This window comes from Carcharodon carcharias, chromosome 2 (genome assembly GCF_017639515.1).
Source record: "Carcharodon carcharias isolate sCarCar2 chromosome 2, sCarCar2.pri, whole genome shotgun sequence".
NCBI lineage: Eukaryota > Metazoa > Chordata > Chondrichthyes > Lamniformes > Lamnidae > Carcharodon > Carcharodon carcharias.
In genome coordinates, this window is record NC_054468.1 from 125,268,324 (window position 1) to 125,284,424 (window position 16,101).

General features: G+C 43.0%; 1 protein-coding gene across 9 annotated transcripts in view; it reads right to left on the reverse strand.

Annotated features, from left to right (window-relative positions):
* LOC121292470 (ras and Rab interactor 2-like) overlaps window positions 1-16,101 on the reverse strand; it is a 149,644-nt gene that overhangs the window by 14,880 nt on the left and 118,663 nt on the right. For all 9 annotated transcript variants that reach the window (XM_041214458.1, XM_041214469.1, XM_041214488.1 and 6 more), the window contains 4 exons: window positions 11,465-11,537; window positions 9,213-9,304; window positions 7,701-8,822; window positions 428-733 (listed from right to left, as the gene is read on the reverse strand). In XM_041214458.1, coding sequence (XP_041070392.1) covers window positions 428-733; window positions 7,701-8,822; window positions 9,213-9,304; window positions 11,465-11,537 — 1,593 coding nt within the window. The remainder of the gene's footprint in view (window positions 1-427; window positions 734-7,700; window positions 8,823-9,212; window positions 9,305-11,464; window positions 11,538-16,101) is intronic.

The window sequence follows — 16,101 nt, forward strand, 5'->3', positions numbered from 1 at the left end:
CTTCTGAAGCTCCAGGTCTCTTTTCTCTTCTATTTACTTCGAACTTTCAACTATTTGATGTATATATTCCCTCCATATTCTCCCTTCCAAAAGGTATCACCTCATTGCTCTTCCTATGAAATTTTATTCAGCATCAAATAACTATCTGAATCTTCTGAAATTGCTTGTAGCTCTCTTAGTAGTAAGGAACACTCTATTTTTGTGTCATCTGTTGAGCACACATACCCAAGTCTAGTACCTCCCTTGTGGCAGCTTACCAACACCATTTGAAAGTCAATACGCAACATCATCTTTATTTGTGTGCTCTGTTATTTCAATAAAATTGGGTAGACATGACTTGTCTTTTACAATTAATTAACCCGCTCCTGGCACTTTAAAAACATCCATTAACTGATTATTGTTCCAGTGTAGTAAAATAACAACATACCTGAATTGTTCTCCATGACAGTGTAGATAACTTTACAGACCCTTAGCAGTAGGCACACCTTCTTCTCAGGAGAGTATGCCTTCTGCATATTCGAAAGCTTATGCTTTATTTTATCCAAGGTAACAGCATCAGGGACGGCAGCATCTACTCCCAGCTCCTTAGGCACTTTCTGTTTAACAGAGAGCAGATTTTCTTTCAACTGCTTCCAGGAGCCATCAGAGATGTGAAATTGTTTCAAAGTTGCGTAAATATAAGATTTCAACGGCTTCAGAATGCATTTGTGCATCGCTTTCTCCAAAACAAAACCTGAAAAAAAAAAGCAAAGCGTTCAAAATCCAAATCAGGTTTAAGTTTAGGGCTGGAAATAATACTGTCTAATAATAGATTATAAACCTTTCACAGCAAAGGAATCATATTAATGTGTATCATACATCTATTTAAAAAATGTTAAGAGGAGAAAAGTCAACTGGTATTTAGTGAAGCTTTCTACTCCACAAAATTACAGGAAAGCTTTCCTTCTTTGATGATGTGATGAAAGGACACAGTATTCCCCTTTCATAATGTCAAACGAGAAAGGCTGCATGCAGAATATTGTCAGATTTTGAAGTTTTACAATAGGAACACAAAAGACTGTGCCAGAGAAATATTATCAACACTCAGCTATTTGAACATGAAGCAATTCAGCATGGTGGCATCAATTCAATATTAGTGTCAAACCTGGCTTTGGCACTTCAGTATAGTACCGAGGGGATTTGAAACGGTCAGAGATGCTATCGTTGAATTGAGATAATAAACTGATGCTCCATCTGTGCCCTCAGGTGCACATGAAGGATCCTATTGGACCTACTCAAGGAAGAGTGGGGGAATTGTCTTGGTTTCCTGACCAATAGTTATCCCCCAACCAGAATCTAAAATCGATGATCTGGTCATTTATTTCACTGTTGTTTGTGGGACCTTGCCGTGTGTAAACTGCCTGTCGTTTACAACAGTAACTACAGTTCAAAAGTATTTCAGTTGCTGCAGAGGAAGATAATGGGCCAAGAAGGTGCAGGATTTGCTGGCCTGTGTTTGCTCCCAGCCCTCTCCTCAGCTAGCTGAGCTAAAAGTTGTTGATAGCTTCACATATCCAGGATCCACAATCACCAGGAATCTGTCACTTGGTGCTGCAATCAACACACATCTGTGCACACACGCATACATGGCAGGGGCTTCAGCTGTTATGTCCAAGCTGAATAAGTGTGTGTGGAGCAACAGCAACTGGACAGTGAACAGCAAACTGCAAACCCAGCAAGAATGTGTCCTTCGTGCATTCCTTTACATTGATGGGACCTGGAAAAAAGGCTGATCATTTTCCACCTTCGCTGTCTCAGATGTACTCTTGACATCACCTGGCAGGACAAGTCACCAACTCCGAGTCCTTGAGCATGCCAAATCCATCAGCATACACTCATTGCTAAGCCAACGACGACTCCACCAACTCGGCCACCTTCATCAGACGGACGGCGGCCGTATAGCCAAAGAGCTTCTGTACAATGAAATGACCGCTGGGCCATGAACTCCTGGACCTTCATACTTCCACTACAAGGCTACCTGCAATCAAGATACGAAGATGGCGGGCATTGACACTGACAATCGGGAGACTGCCACTGACGGTTGCGGCCTCTGGAGTCTAACTGTTTGCAAGGGTGTTGGAAGATGCGAGCAGAAACAAAAAGCCCAGCTGGCAGAGAAGAGGGCCCAGAGGCAACAGAGGCCAGTGAATCGGGCACCTCCTCAGCCCACTGTCTTCCTCTGCAGCAAATGCAGCAGAGACTGACATACCAGAATGCGGCTCCTGAGCCACATCAGGCGCTGTTTAACACAGAGTTGACCACCAGGCTGCAAACCGTCATCTTACAAGGCAGGAGGTTGCTGCCATGTGAGGAGAAATTGAAACAGGAAAGACGGTGGTTTTAAGTAATGCCTTAAAGGAGGAAAGAGAGGTATAGAGGCAGAGAGGTCTAAGATAATTGTAGGATTCCGTCCCTCATTCAGCATGCTGAGGACTGGGATAGTTGCCGAGTGTTTCGCCGATCAGCTTAATTTAGCAAAGACTAGTAACAAAGGATGAGCTCTTCTAGTGTATGTGACCCAATGACATGAATGGCTACTCATTGATGGCAGCAAGATTCACTTGAATAATTTTGTAGAAACATTATTGAATTGCTATGGGTTTGAATCAGGATATAGACTATTAATACACACCACCAGTTTAACTTCTGAAATGAGTTGGTTGTAACTGTCTCCTTAAGTTATATAGTATACCATGTAGTTTAGGCTGAAAATATACAGCTTGAAAAAGCATTACATTCTCTTGACGCCACAGAGACACGAGTATTTAACTCAAATTTGTTCAAATGAATCTAAAAGACCTCCAAGACTCTCCTGCTGTGTGGTGGCAAATAACTTTCAAAAGAAATCAGTGCTGTTTAGAAGAAAAATAACTTTAAAGAGAAATCAGTACTGTTTGCAACGCGATGATGGCTGCATTAGATGTAACAACTTTCATTTATACAGCACTTTCAATAAAGCAACCTAAGGCGCTTCAGGGAACAAACAGACAAAATTGACAGAGCCAAAAAGAGAGACAATGGGACAGGTGAGTTTGAAGGACCATCTTAAATGAGAAGAGAGAAGTGAAGAGGTTCAGGAGGGAATTGCAGAACTTAGGGCCTAGACAGCAGAAGGCTCAGTCACAGATGCGGCGAAGAATGTGGGGGATGGGTAAGAGGCCAAAGTAGAAGAAATACAAGAGTTCTCAGTTTTAAAGCAGGGGGAGGTTATAGAGATAGGGATTGAGAATTTTAAAACTTAAATGTTTGGGGACTGGGAACCAGTGTAGGCTTATGAGTATGTGAGTAATGGGAGAATGGAACTTGGTGTGAGTTAGGATATGGGCAGCAGAGTTTTGGATGAGCTGTAATTTTTACAATGTAAATTATATCACTGTATTGAGTGTTCATAAATGTGGAAGAAAATGTTTATCTGCGTTTTTTTTCAATGTTGATGCTGCCCCTAAGACAATTCATCACTACGGTGTGTTCAAAACTGGGAAGGTAATGCATGCACACGCACACACACACACAACACACACAGCAAATCTGGGACGGTTCCACCCTAAGTGCAGTAGCAGGTGGGAAAAACGACAATTTACCCGCCGACCACAATGGCGGCTTTTCATGCTGTACCGTCCCAATCCCGCCTCATTAATCATGCATTCCCAGAAAATGCGCTGTTTGGGCTCCGATTTGCCTGCCATGCCAGCATCTCACTGCTTCCTCATGCTGGGCACCACATTTAAAGTGCAGCTGCATGCATACCTGTCAGTGCTGCCAGCCCAGGGCAGCTGCAAAGAAGACGTGGCCCCAAAAGGCAAGCAGGCTGCAGGCCCCGGGTTTAGTGACGTGTCTCTCGAGGGCCTCTTGGATGCTGTGGAGGCCCGCTGTGATGCCCTCTACCCCAGCACTGGCCACAGGAGGGGCAGCAACATTACCACTTCAGCTTGGTGGGTGATGGCAGTGGTGATTAGTGCCAATGTTGCACAGAAGGGGTTGGCCATCCAATGCAGATAGAGGATGAATAATCTCACTTGTGCTGTTGGGGTATGGCAATCATCTCAGCACTCTAAACTCACACACTCAAGCCCATCACACATTCACTGGCATCTCACTCACTGCCAGCTCAAGGGACATCACCCTCACATCTCCATCTGGCCTCTCCAGTCCTCACCATCTTGAGGCCACTTGCACAGATCAACAAGTGCCCCCACACACACCCTGGGATACCCCCTTTCCCTAGTACAACTCTAGCCCTGCAGCCATTGAAAAGCCACCCACGCCTTATGGTTGGTCTGGCAGATAGAGTCCTGCCTGTGAGCCCTCCTAAAAGTGATGTGGTGCTGCCTGTGAAGCCTGGTGCTGATGACTGCGAGCGCTGCCCGAAGCAAGGTAGGCAAACAAACCTCCAGGTCCCGAGCAAAGTGCAGCTTGCCAGGTGCATGCCGCTTATGTACAGCTGTGAAACACATCGGCATGTAATCACGCTGACGTGCCCGGGTGTTCCAGCATGGGGAGATGATTCTGGTGAGCTGGGCTTATAATGGTAGGCTGGTGTATTACAATCAGTTTCCCGATGTCCGACGCCGGGAAATGCGGCCCACCATTGACGGGCAGAGCGGACAATTGCAAACTGATTTCATGATGTTGCAGAACCGATTTTTGGCCTTCTTGCTATGTTGTCCGTTCATGCTACCAAACACGCCTGACACCTGCAGACGCTGAAAATTCCATCCACACACACTCTCCCTCTCTCATCGCATGCCACAAAAGTGGGTACAGTAAAGCCAGTGAAGTTTGGCACCACATTTTTTTATTCATGCAACAGCAAGGTAAAAAGTAAAAACTGGATGAAGGACGAGAGCTGCACTCATAGCCTATCCTGTTGCAGGTTGGGATCTACACTGGAGAAGCAACATTCATCAGCCACCATGGTGGTTTCACAAATGGATGTTTAAAGTAGACTGTTCCTTTCAGGGACTGAATCTGACAAATTAAAATTATCTACTGAAGTAACAACAGGATCTGCTTTAGGGGCTTGCAACCTGGATAATTGCCCAGTGTCGCAGGCCATGAGGGGCACACAAAGCTAAGTTACAAGTGCTGATAGCAGGACGGAGAGGAGGGGCCCTTTTCTTAATCTCCACTGGGGACCTGTATGAGTCCAACGCCAGCACTGAGCAGGACGTCAAAGATTCACCTTCCTTCCTTTTGTGGCATGCGATGAGAGAGGGAGAGTGTGTGTGGATGGAATTTTCAGCATCTGCAGGTGTCAGGCGTGTTTGGTAGCATGAACGGACAACATAGCCATAACTAGGACAAGTGAAACTTTGCTTTAATAGCATTTTTCTCATCTTCAGTAGACTGCTGACAAGGAGAGCGGAGCAGAAGCTTAAAGGTTAACTAGCTTTATTTACTTGCTAGTTCTAGCAGTTCTCAAGGGTTGTTGGGTAATTCAGATTTTCAGTTTCTGCAAAACACCGGAGGAGCCAAAACCAAATGACATCACTACTTGGCAAAAGATAGTATTGTCTTGATTATTTTTAGAAAGTGAAATCTGTGGTTAGTATTCATTTCCACTTTTGCTGACTCTTTTTTTGTTCAATGTTATCCATATTCCCTCCAATTCTGAAATGACAAAAGATGATCCTGGAAACACACAGTGGGTCCCAACAGCATTATTTTAAATTAGCCATTCAGAATACAAAAAAACCTAAAAAAGGTGAAGAGCAAAACAAGTTTATGTTTTAGGTGTGGATCTTTCATCAGAACTAGCTCAGCCTGCTGATGAAGGGTTTCTCCTTGAAATATGGGTTAACCAGAAAATGTTTGCTCATTTTCTGTTTTCATTTCAGATCCCTAATTCTTTTCGCCACACTTGCCAATTCTGGGATCTTTAAAAAAGTTACCTCAGCATCTTAAACGGCACCATCCTGCAACTTAAAAACCAAATGAAAAATAAGTTAATGTTTTGCTCAGACTGCTTGTTTCCTGTTTCAAAGACAGCTAAAATCTGTTCACCAGATGACAAGCATGCTTAGTCAGCCATTTCATTTCTTCCAAACTCCTGCGACGTATTTGAGTTATTAAACATAGTGCTGTCAAGGGCCAAGTGGTGGGTGTGTAGAGCAAATCCTGAAAATGGGAAATTTAAATAGAACTCAATAAAACAAACTAAAGTTAGCATTTGCCTTTTTCTAAATATAAAAAGGAGCAGATTACTGCTAGATCAATAATAAGAGCCATAGATATGAACAATTTTTTACCCCCCCACCCCACCCACTCCTCCACCCCAAGGCTTTTGACCTTTAATTTCTGCTCTTGACAGAAGCTTTCATTAGGGCTGCTATAAACTGGTCACAGTGAGTACCACTGTGCATCCTGCAGACAGTTCTTTTTTGGATCTTCCCTCCCTCTACATAGGGAGGTGCATGGTTTCCCTTCGACACTTGCCTGTACCACTTTTGAAATGGCAATTCATCACTGAATTTGCGACTTGCAACTGCAGGTGAGTTATGTTGGCAATCGATCTCCATGCTCCATTAACATTGTCAGTGTGTCTGTACTGGAAGGACTTGGCTGGGTTTTGGCAAATTACCTAAACAAGACATTACTTACACTTCTGACTGAATAATTTCCTGCTCAAATAGCTCATTGCAACAAATATTATCCCAGCAAGGATTAAATAACCTATGACTCATGGCTGATTTTTAGCTTTCAAATAATTTGCAAAACTGAAAACCAATAAAAAGGCACTTAACTAACTAACCTCTTGAACTAACCTTGGCTGCTGATAAATTTTATGGCTGTTGACCATTTTTCTACAACATTTACTAATCCTTAGTTAACAATACAAAAGCATCTATACCCTAAGCACTAAAACTATGAACACATGCCACACTTAAAGTATAACCTCATGACAAGCTCTGTTCTATTGCACTCAGAGCCTTTATAAAATGGTTCTGTGACGAGTGTATTTACATAATCAGATATGCTACATATAATTAAACTTGCTTTATAATTTCAATACTCTTTTAGAGGCAGTTTCTGAGTGAGAACCAAATGAGTCCAATACACACAACCAACATTGTAAGTCTTTTAATAGAACACAAGAACACAGAACAGAAGAAATGCTGCAGGAATAAAGAATATGCTATTCGGCCCTTTAAGCCTGCCTAATAGGAACGGCCTTGAAGTATAAATGTTTACAAAGAGGGAAAATACCAGCAAAACTTTAGGCCACATTTAGTGACACACAGGTGATTTATTTCAACATGAATTACACCACTGGATCATGAATTTATCACACTACCCAATTAAGCCCCTTGGAACAGAAAAGGCTGGCTTTCCAAAGGCTGCACTTTACAGACTAGATTTCGGGGTTTTTTTTTCCATCAAGTGTCCCTTTAAAGGCACCTGCAGTATATCAAACTTTTCGTACATCAATCTTAGTACTGACACTCCCCGCCCCCTACCCTTAAAGGGCAGGCTCTGAGATATTTGCATGACTGCGTTCCCCTTTCACTAACATACACAGTAAATCTCATTACATGAAAAGAAACTCAAGTGCCTCCTCCAGAACTTAACTGTTTCTATAATGGCACAGCAGGGCACCTCAGCAAGTCATGCAGGAAAATGTAATTTACTTTCAAACATTAAAAAAACAGCAATTTGCTCACCTATTTCATCTTCAGGGATGAGGGATTCTATTGGTGGGTCCAACTCCGAGCTCTGGATCAAGTAACTTTTAACCTGGGTCATGAACTGGCGAATAGTGAGTAGCATGTCTGTACTGGAGACGTGGCAATCCTTGTTTTCCTTGAAAAAGCTGATGTAGTCCTGGATCAAGCACCCAAAGTATGTGCGCTTATCCTGGGACATTTCTGCAATTTTCTTAACCATTCTTTTCTCCGGGGTCATGAACGAACTGAACACGCCGCTAACTTTTTGAATGTGCGACTTTACAATTTTCGGGAAGACAAAAGAGCCGTGTCTTTTCTTTTTGGGGGTGCAAGGTGGGGGGGCAACCTCCTGGTCACTCTCAGCGTCAGAATCCTCCAAGCTGCTGTTTGTGTCGCCTTCGTGGTTATAAGGGCAATTGCGTTCGACATCCATAGTGCTGGAATCTGATTCCGTAGAAGTGGTCGACATGCTCATGTCGCTAAGTCGCTGTCTCTCTTTGATTTCCAGGATTTGAGTACTGATATTTCCAGCTGATCCTTCACCACTACAAATCACGTTGTGCAATGACTGAGCCTCACCCTTGCTTCCAGCAGTCACTGCCTCCTCTGAGGTGTAATCAAAGATTTTCTGTGCAGCTCTCAGTATAGGTGTCGAGTTTCTTTCCATTTCCGAACTATTGGCTTGCTTCTTGTTGCGGGGCGGTGGGATCGGAACAGCTTTTGTCCCTGGGCGTTTGAACATGCCAGCATCTTCACCTGCTTGACTGCTGCTTGTCGCTGGGCTGTTGGTCTGGTTCATGTTCGTGCTCAGCCGAGGGGGCGGTGGTCGGGGTGGGGGGAAATAGGGCCTGCCCGCCTCCCTGGATTTTGCACACTGCCTTTTTAGGCTGCCGTTAATATCTTTGCTATGCACTTCTAAAAACAAGGGATTTATAAAGCACAAAGCACCATTGGTCTGGCTACATTCCAGCTCTGAAGGCGTCCGTGTCTGTATGGAATGCACTCCATTTAAGAGAGAGGGCTGCTTCGTTTCTGTGCTTAGGCAGCCTGTGTTGAGAGGACTGGTAGGAGGTGCAGGATTCTTGGCTACTCTCTTGTACACAGGAGAACTCCAGAACTCTGAAACAAAAGAATGTCATAAAGTTGAGAACAGATGGGCTTTAGTTTCCATCTAGCGTACGTCACTATAGATTAAAAATTAACCCTGTAAGGGACCGACATGTCACTATTGCTGGATTTCACAACAACTTCTTCAAAAGATCACTTGAATGTGGAAACAATTCCAGTGACAAGCTGTAAAATTATTAAGCCTTACCTGATACGAAGCACCATTCGCAAATGCAATTAAAGTTTATTTGATTCTGGCTTTAAAAGGGGCAAAGTCCAATAACGTCAGATAAGACGGTTTTTGCCGCTTCTGTTTCAGTGAGTATTTTCTACAGATCAAAGACCCTACAGTCTCTCAATCCCACACTTCAAGCAGAATCTGTAGACCTAAAGTATACTCACCCAGACCCAAGAATGCAATTGCTTCCAGCTCTGTCTCAGTCTTGGCAGCTGTAATTCCATGAGGCAATTTTAAAGGGAAAGGCAGCACATCCCTTTTGAAAACAAAAAGCCAGAATTTAACGTCACTGAAGGCGATTTTGAATCCGCATGAGTAAGTCAGTCAAGCAGTAGGGAATACTTTGGGAAAATGTGGAACTTCCCAGGGAAGTTTTGTTGATCATTAAATCACAAAAGAAATTCTTTCACAATAATACATATGCATTCCTTTACATTCCAGTAAATCTCTCCAAGGCTTTCAGTCAAGTATTCCCCTCAACAAAGCTTGCAAATTTCCCTTAATATCTTTTAAGTTTGAAATATTAATTTGCTTTTTTGCACTGGATTGGTATGTGAATGGGGCTGAAGACACTTTTTAGACATTGCCCTGCTCCATGGATCCATTTACACTATATGACAGGCATCAGAGAGTAGTCCAACAGTGGTGCCACCCAAATTTATCTCAAAATCATGCTGCTGAGGAGTGTAAACTGAGGAATGTACCTGTAATAAACTGGCTAGCATGCAAGCATACCATTCAATTGCATCATCATCAACTAGTCATCCCAGACCAGATTACAAAATGCACAGGGAAGTGAGACATATCTGTGATAATGTCAACAAGGGTCACCTCCATACAGAATGAGTAACACACTGCCATTGGTACAGCTCAAGTAGCAGGTAGACCTAACTCTCAAGAAAATTGGTCTCTTTCATCATTTTAACAAAATTCATTTTTATTATCTTCACCTGACTGTATGAGACCTAGGTAATGGTACCTTGCAGTGAGGATGAATTAAGTAAAGTCACCACGCATGCACGAAAGAACACAGGCCCCGACTCAACCTCCTCCCCTTGCCCATACAGGTAGCGCTGCCGGGTGCGTGTTACACTGGGCGGTCCTTAACTGTACCGCCCACATAAAATGGCAGCGCACAGCCGATCGCAGGCGACAATTGGCTCCATGCCTGCCCACGCCTGCTCCTGACCAGCCCACCTGACAGGCAGAAAATTCTGCCCCAGGGGTCAAGAGTGTCCCACTGTGAAGAGGAGGGTCACTTCATCAACATTGTTAAGTTGGGCTCACAATTGCAATTGGAAGGCCGATTTACATTTGACAATTGTTGATTGCGTTTCCCAGGGGCTGAGAAACTTGGCAGTGAAAGGGAGGTGTGAGCTGTTGGCTCCTCAAGATAAGTATCTTTCATAGCATCCCTCGAGGGTCAGGACCCACCACCCTGTCCAAAGCCGTGAATGGCAACCCTCCCTCCCTCACCCCAATTGGTGGGGACCGTCCCGGCCGTGGCCTCCTGCTTCTGGTTTTCCAAAGGCGGCCTGGATGTTAATTTGGCCAGCTGCAGGCTGGGAAACGCAAGAGAAAACGATGAGACCCTGCCGTTAAATTTGGCAGAACCTCCACATCTTGTTGGGATAATTGGTCGTTTTGGGCATCCCTTTGCCACCTCCCTCTAAATATCAGGGATCAGTACTAATAATCTGTGGACAAGAAAACAAATTGTGATTTCTCCTCAAGCACATGAATATTTATTTATGCTCCTGATCTCCCATTCCTCAAAGCAGTTATATTGAAAGTATGCCCACCCACTCACCCTAGAGTAATGGCTCCTTTAATAAGGAGCATCACCCAGATTGATATCCTTACCTGAAGTATTATCCTAACTTTTCAGTGCTGACAGACATGCTGTGTGTTTCCAGGATTTAAAAAAATATATAATTTGGACTAACAGCAGCCTTGCCCAACACAAGTTGCTTTTGTGAAGCAGTGACAGAGGTTGTTTTGACTTGAGTCGTGACCAGAATCATTACCACTGCTGCAGGACCTAATTGTACGCCAGGTGTTCAGTGAAAAACATTGTGCTTTTAAAGAATTATCATTCTCAACACCACCCTCCCTCCGTCCCCCGATACCAAATGGTTTTTTAAACACGCGTAATGGTTTTGTTTAATTTGGGGAAACTTGCTTTTTAAAAAAAAATTCCCCAGCAGCTATGTGGAATCACTCAACTATTTAATCAAGTATTTCCTGTACTGACCCAACAGGAAATGGTTACTTTTGTAGTCTAGGATAACAGCAGAGATGCATGGGCGGGGGTGAGTGGATGGAAGCAGACACACAAAAGAAACCTTTCTGAACTTCTAACATTAGTTTTTGCACCAGACAGATTAATAATCTTTACATTTTTCACTCCTCTTACCTGCTGATACAGTAGAAAGCGATGAGCCTAAACAAGTCTGCGAAGCTCAGGCAAGATCCTTCCAGTGAAAAAGCTATATAGCAAGAAAGAGAAAATTAGCAAGCAGCACTTAAGGAGCGTATGAAAAATCCATTAGACAGCACAGGGTATTCTGTTAAAGCCGTGCAGTAAATTAACCAAAGTATCATGATAGTCTTCACTAGTAACAAAAAAATGCAATATGTCTGTTTTGAGACAGATACAGCAGACATGACTGCTCTCTTTAAGCTGAAACAGCTGTGCTGAGCCCATTCACATGCCAAAATTAACTTGTTCCACACTTGCGGTGACATCCTCAAGGGTTTATTGGAAACGTCTACCTTTCGGAATAGAACTAAACAAAGACTATTTAAGTTATTTGTAGGTAGCATTTAGACAGCCTTAGAAGAACACAAGTTAATTTTCATATGGTCCTTGGGTTTAATTGAGCAGCCAGCTTGAAAATCCAGCTCTTTTTTCCAGCATCCCTGTCACCATTGCTGCATTAGCAGTAGGGCCACTCACTTGGTAAACACAAGGCCAGTCTGCTAATCGCTGTTTAATGTACCACGCACATGCTGCCAATATTGACATTTTTTTGGGGAGAATGTCAATATTTGACCATGCCACAAAGGCATAATGCCAACATCAGCAAAAAAATGGGAGCAGCCATAAATGCAATGGAGTTTTAAGTTTCCATCCATCCCACTTTGACCAGAATAAGTAACTGGTTTCCCAGGCACTGCTGCTAGTGATTCAGGAGAAACGGCTCTCGTTTGCACTGTTTTTGCATGTGCAATGCCTCAGTTGTCAGGGCTAGCAGCCACAACCTGTTGGTTCACCTGTTTATAGGAACACACTGCTTCATTACTGCCCGTGAGGACAGTACCATTAGGATCAATGAAAATTGCCTGGAAACTCCCAGGTCCTGAGAGACCAACTTGGGGAAGAAGAGACATCAACACAAACTAGATGTGGGATGGACAGAGAGAAAGCAATTCACACTGATGGAGTTGGGGGAGAGTGAGAGAAACACACAAACTGCAGAAGGAAGAAAGAGTGGGGGGTGGGGGGAGGAAAGAGAGAGAGAGATAGAGAGAGAAAATAGGGACAGACAGAAAGAAAATAGAGACAGACAGAAATAAATGCAAATTAGGAGAAGGAAGGAGGGAGGGAAATGTAAACATTTTTAAAAATTCTTTCATTGGACCTGGGCATCACTAGCTAGACCAGCATTTATTGCTCATTTTTAATTGTCACTTTCTTGAACTGCTGCAGTCCATGTGGTGTAGGTATACCCACAGTGCAGTTAGGGAAGAAATTACAGGATTTTGAGCCAGCAAAGGAATGGTGATGAAGTTCCAAGCAGGATGGTGTATGATTTGAAGGGGAACTTGCAGGCGATGGTGTTCCTATGTGTCCGTTGCCCTTGTCCTTCCAGGTGGAGGACGTTACAGGTTTGGACAATACTGTCAAAGGAGAATTGGTGAGTTGCTGCAGTACATCTTGTATACAGTACTCACTGCTGCCAGTGTAAGCCAGTGGTGAAGGAAGTGAATGTTTGAGGTGATGGATGGGCTACCAATTCAGTGAGTGGTTGAGTTTTTTGTGTTGTTGAAGTTGCACTCATCCAGGCAGGGAGGGAGAGTTCATGTTGGCCAATGATGCGCATTGTTGAATATGGTCCCGGGGTTAGGCTTCAGTGCTTCTCTCTGAGGACTGAGCCACGCCTTTCTGAAGCTGGGCAACAGCAGTGGGGTGTAGGAATCAGTGTATTGAACTAGGTTGGGTTAGGTTTAATTTATGTTTATAGCCCACTGTGTATTGTAAATTCGTAAAATTGTGCATGAACTTTAGTTGTAAGCTATTTATATCGGTGGTGATTCTGTTGAATCAGTGGAACTTATTTGATATTTCTCATTGCATTTGATATGTACAGAAACATACGAACTAGGAGCAGAAGTTGGCCATTCGGCCCTTGGAGCTGGCTCTGCCATTCAATAAGATCATGGCTGATGTGTTTATACTTTGAGTTCTACATTCCCAACTACCCCCAATAACCTTTGATTCCCTTGCTTAACAACCTTTGCCTTAAAAATATTAAATGATCTCGCTTCCACTGCCTTTTGAGGTAAAGTTCCAAAGTCGCACAGCCCTCAGAAAAAAATCCTCTTCATCTCTGTCCTATAAGGGTGAGCCCTAATTTTAAAACAGTACCCCCTATTTCTGGACTCAGCCACAAGAGGAAACCTCATTTCCATGTCCACCTTGTCAATTCCATCCAGCATCTTATATACTTCAATCAAGTCACCCCTCACTCTCCTAAACTCCAGTGGAAACAAGCCCAGCCTGTCCAACCTATCCTCACAAGACAACCCACTCATTCCGGGTATCAGTCTAGTAAGCCTTCTCTGAAATGCCTCCAATGCATTTACGTCCTTCCTTAAATAAGGAGATAAAACTGCACACTGTATTCAAGATGTGGTCCCACCAATGCCCTGTATAACTGAAGCATAACATCCTTTCTTTTATTTTCAATTCCTCTCATAATAAAGGATAGCATTCTATTAGCTTTCTTGATTACATGCTATACCTACATACTAACTTTTTGTGACTCATGGACAAGAACACTTAGATCCCTCTGCACCTTGGAATTCCTGAGTTGTTCCCCAAGTAATTGTCTGCTTTTTGATTCTTCCTGCCAAAGTGAACAACTCCCACATTATACTCCATCTGCCAGGTTTTTGCCACTTACTCAACTTATGTATATCTGTCTGCAAATTCCTTATGTCTTCTTCATAACATACTTTCCTATCTATGTTTGTGTAGTCTGCAAATTCAGCTACCATGCCTTCACTCCCTCATCTAAATCAATGATGTAAATTGTAAAAGGTTGAGGCCCCTGCAGGACTCCACTAGTCAAACCTGCCAATCAGACAAAGACCCATTTATGCATATTCTCTGTTTTCTGCTAGCCAGCCAATCCTCTATTCAGGCTAATATGTTACCCCCTACACCATGAGCTTTTATTTTCCGCAATAACCTTTGATGTGGCACCTTATCAAATGCCTTCTGGAAATCCAAGTACATCAAGTCTACAGGCTCCTCTTTATACACAGCACATGCTACTCCTTCAAAGAACTCTAATAAATTGGTTAATTATGACTTCCCTTTCACAAAACCATGCAGGCTCTTCCTGATTACCTTGTGCATTTCCAAGTGCCCAGCTATAATCTCTTTAATGATCGACTCTAACACCTTCCCTACAACAGATGCCAAGCTAACTGGCCTATAGTTTCCTGTTTTCTGCCTCCCTCCTTTCCTGAAAAGCGGGGTTTTATTTGCTACTTTCCAATCTGTTGGATCCACAGAAGTACTTTTAGTTGAAACATTACTTATTCTTATAACTTTCAATTCTTTTGTGCTCTTTCTTTGATTTATAAATTATTCTTTTCATCACATTATAAAACAGTCAAATATTTTATTCAGAACTTGGTGATTTGGAAACACCCAGCTTAGGTAAATTTAATAATACTTGCAAAAATGGACATATGAGTTGCAATCAATTGTCACATCATCAAGCATTATGAGCAGTATCACGTGATTATGTCTCCAGGATGCAGTGCTGCTGTCAGTAAACACAAATTGCTCGAAAATAAAGTCACTCTCAGAAATGAGCATTACTATCAAAGGCAGGGTTTATTGGCCATTGCTAATTGCCCTTGAGAAAGCGGTTGTGGTGAGCTTTCTTCTTGAACTACTACAGACCGACCGCATGATGAAGATGCCCTCACAATGGTGTTAGGGAGAAAGTTCCAGGATTTTGATTCAGAGACGATGAAGGAATGGTGGTACATTTCGAAGTCAGGAAGGTGTATGACTTTGGGAGGACCTTCCTTGCAGGTAATGGTCTTCCCATTTGCCTGCTGCTCCTGTCCTTTTGGATGACAAACTTTGAAGGTTTGGGAGATACTGTCGAAAAAGCCTTGATGGATGGACAAATGCCTTTCTGGCTAGGAACAGTGCAAGTGCTCAGTCAGATCAAACAAGCCACCAAATCACCCATTCTGCGAACAGGAAATTAAAATAGTAATTACCACCTTCTAGTAATTCTGATCTTGCTCCAGCTGTTGCTCTGAAATTTCCACTGCAATGTTACAAGGATCAATTCTGAAGCACTGGGTTATCAAGTGCAACATGGAACCACTTCAAGTAAAATATAAATGGGGGAGATGATAAATCTCCATTTAGGGAGGATGATAACAGAACTGCAAGGTTATACCCATCAGGAGAGGATGAATAGGCTGGGTCTTTTCTCCCTTGCAGACAGGAGGGCTAAGGTAATAGAGGTCTTTAAAATTATGAATGGATTTGATAGAACAGACACAGAGAGATTGTTTCTACGTGTGGGGGAGAGCAAAACTAAAAGCCCTAAATAAGATAGTCACCCAAGAAATCAAATAAGGAATTCAGAAGATCTTTACCAAGAGTGTGGTGAGAGTGTGGAACTCACTACATCAGGGAGTGGCTGAGAAAAACAGTATAAATGCATTTAAGGGGAGGCTAGATAAGCATTTGAGGGAGAAGGGAATGGAGCATTACGTCGATAGAGTTAGATG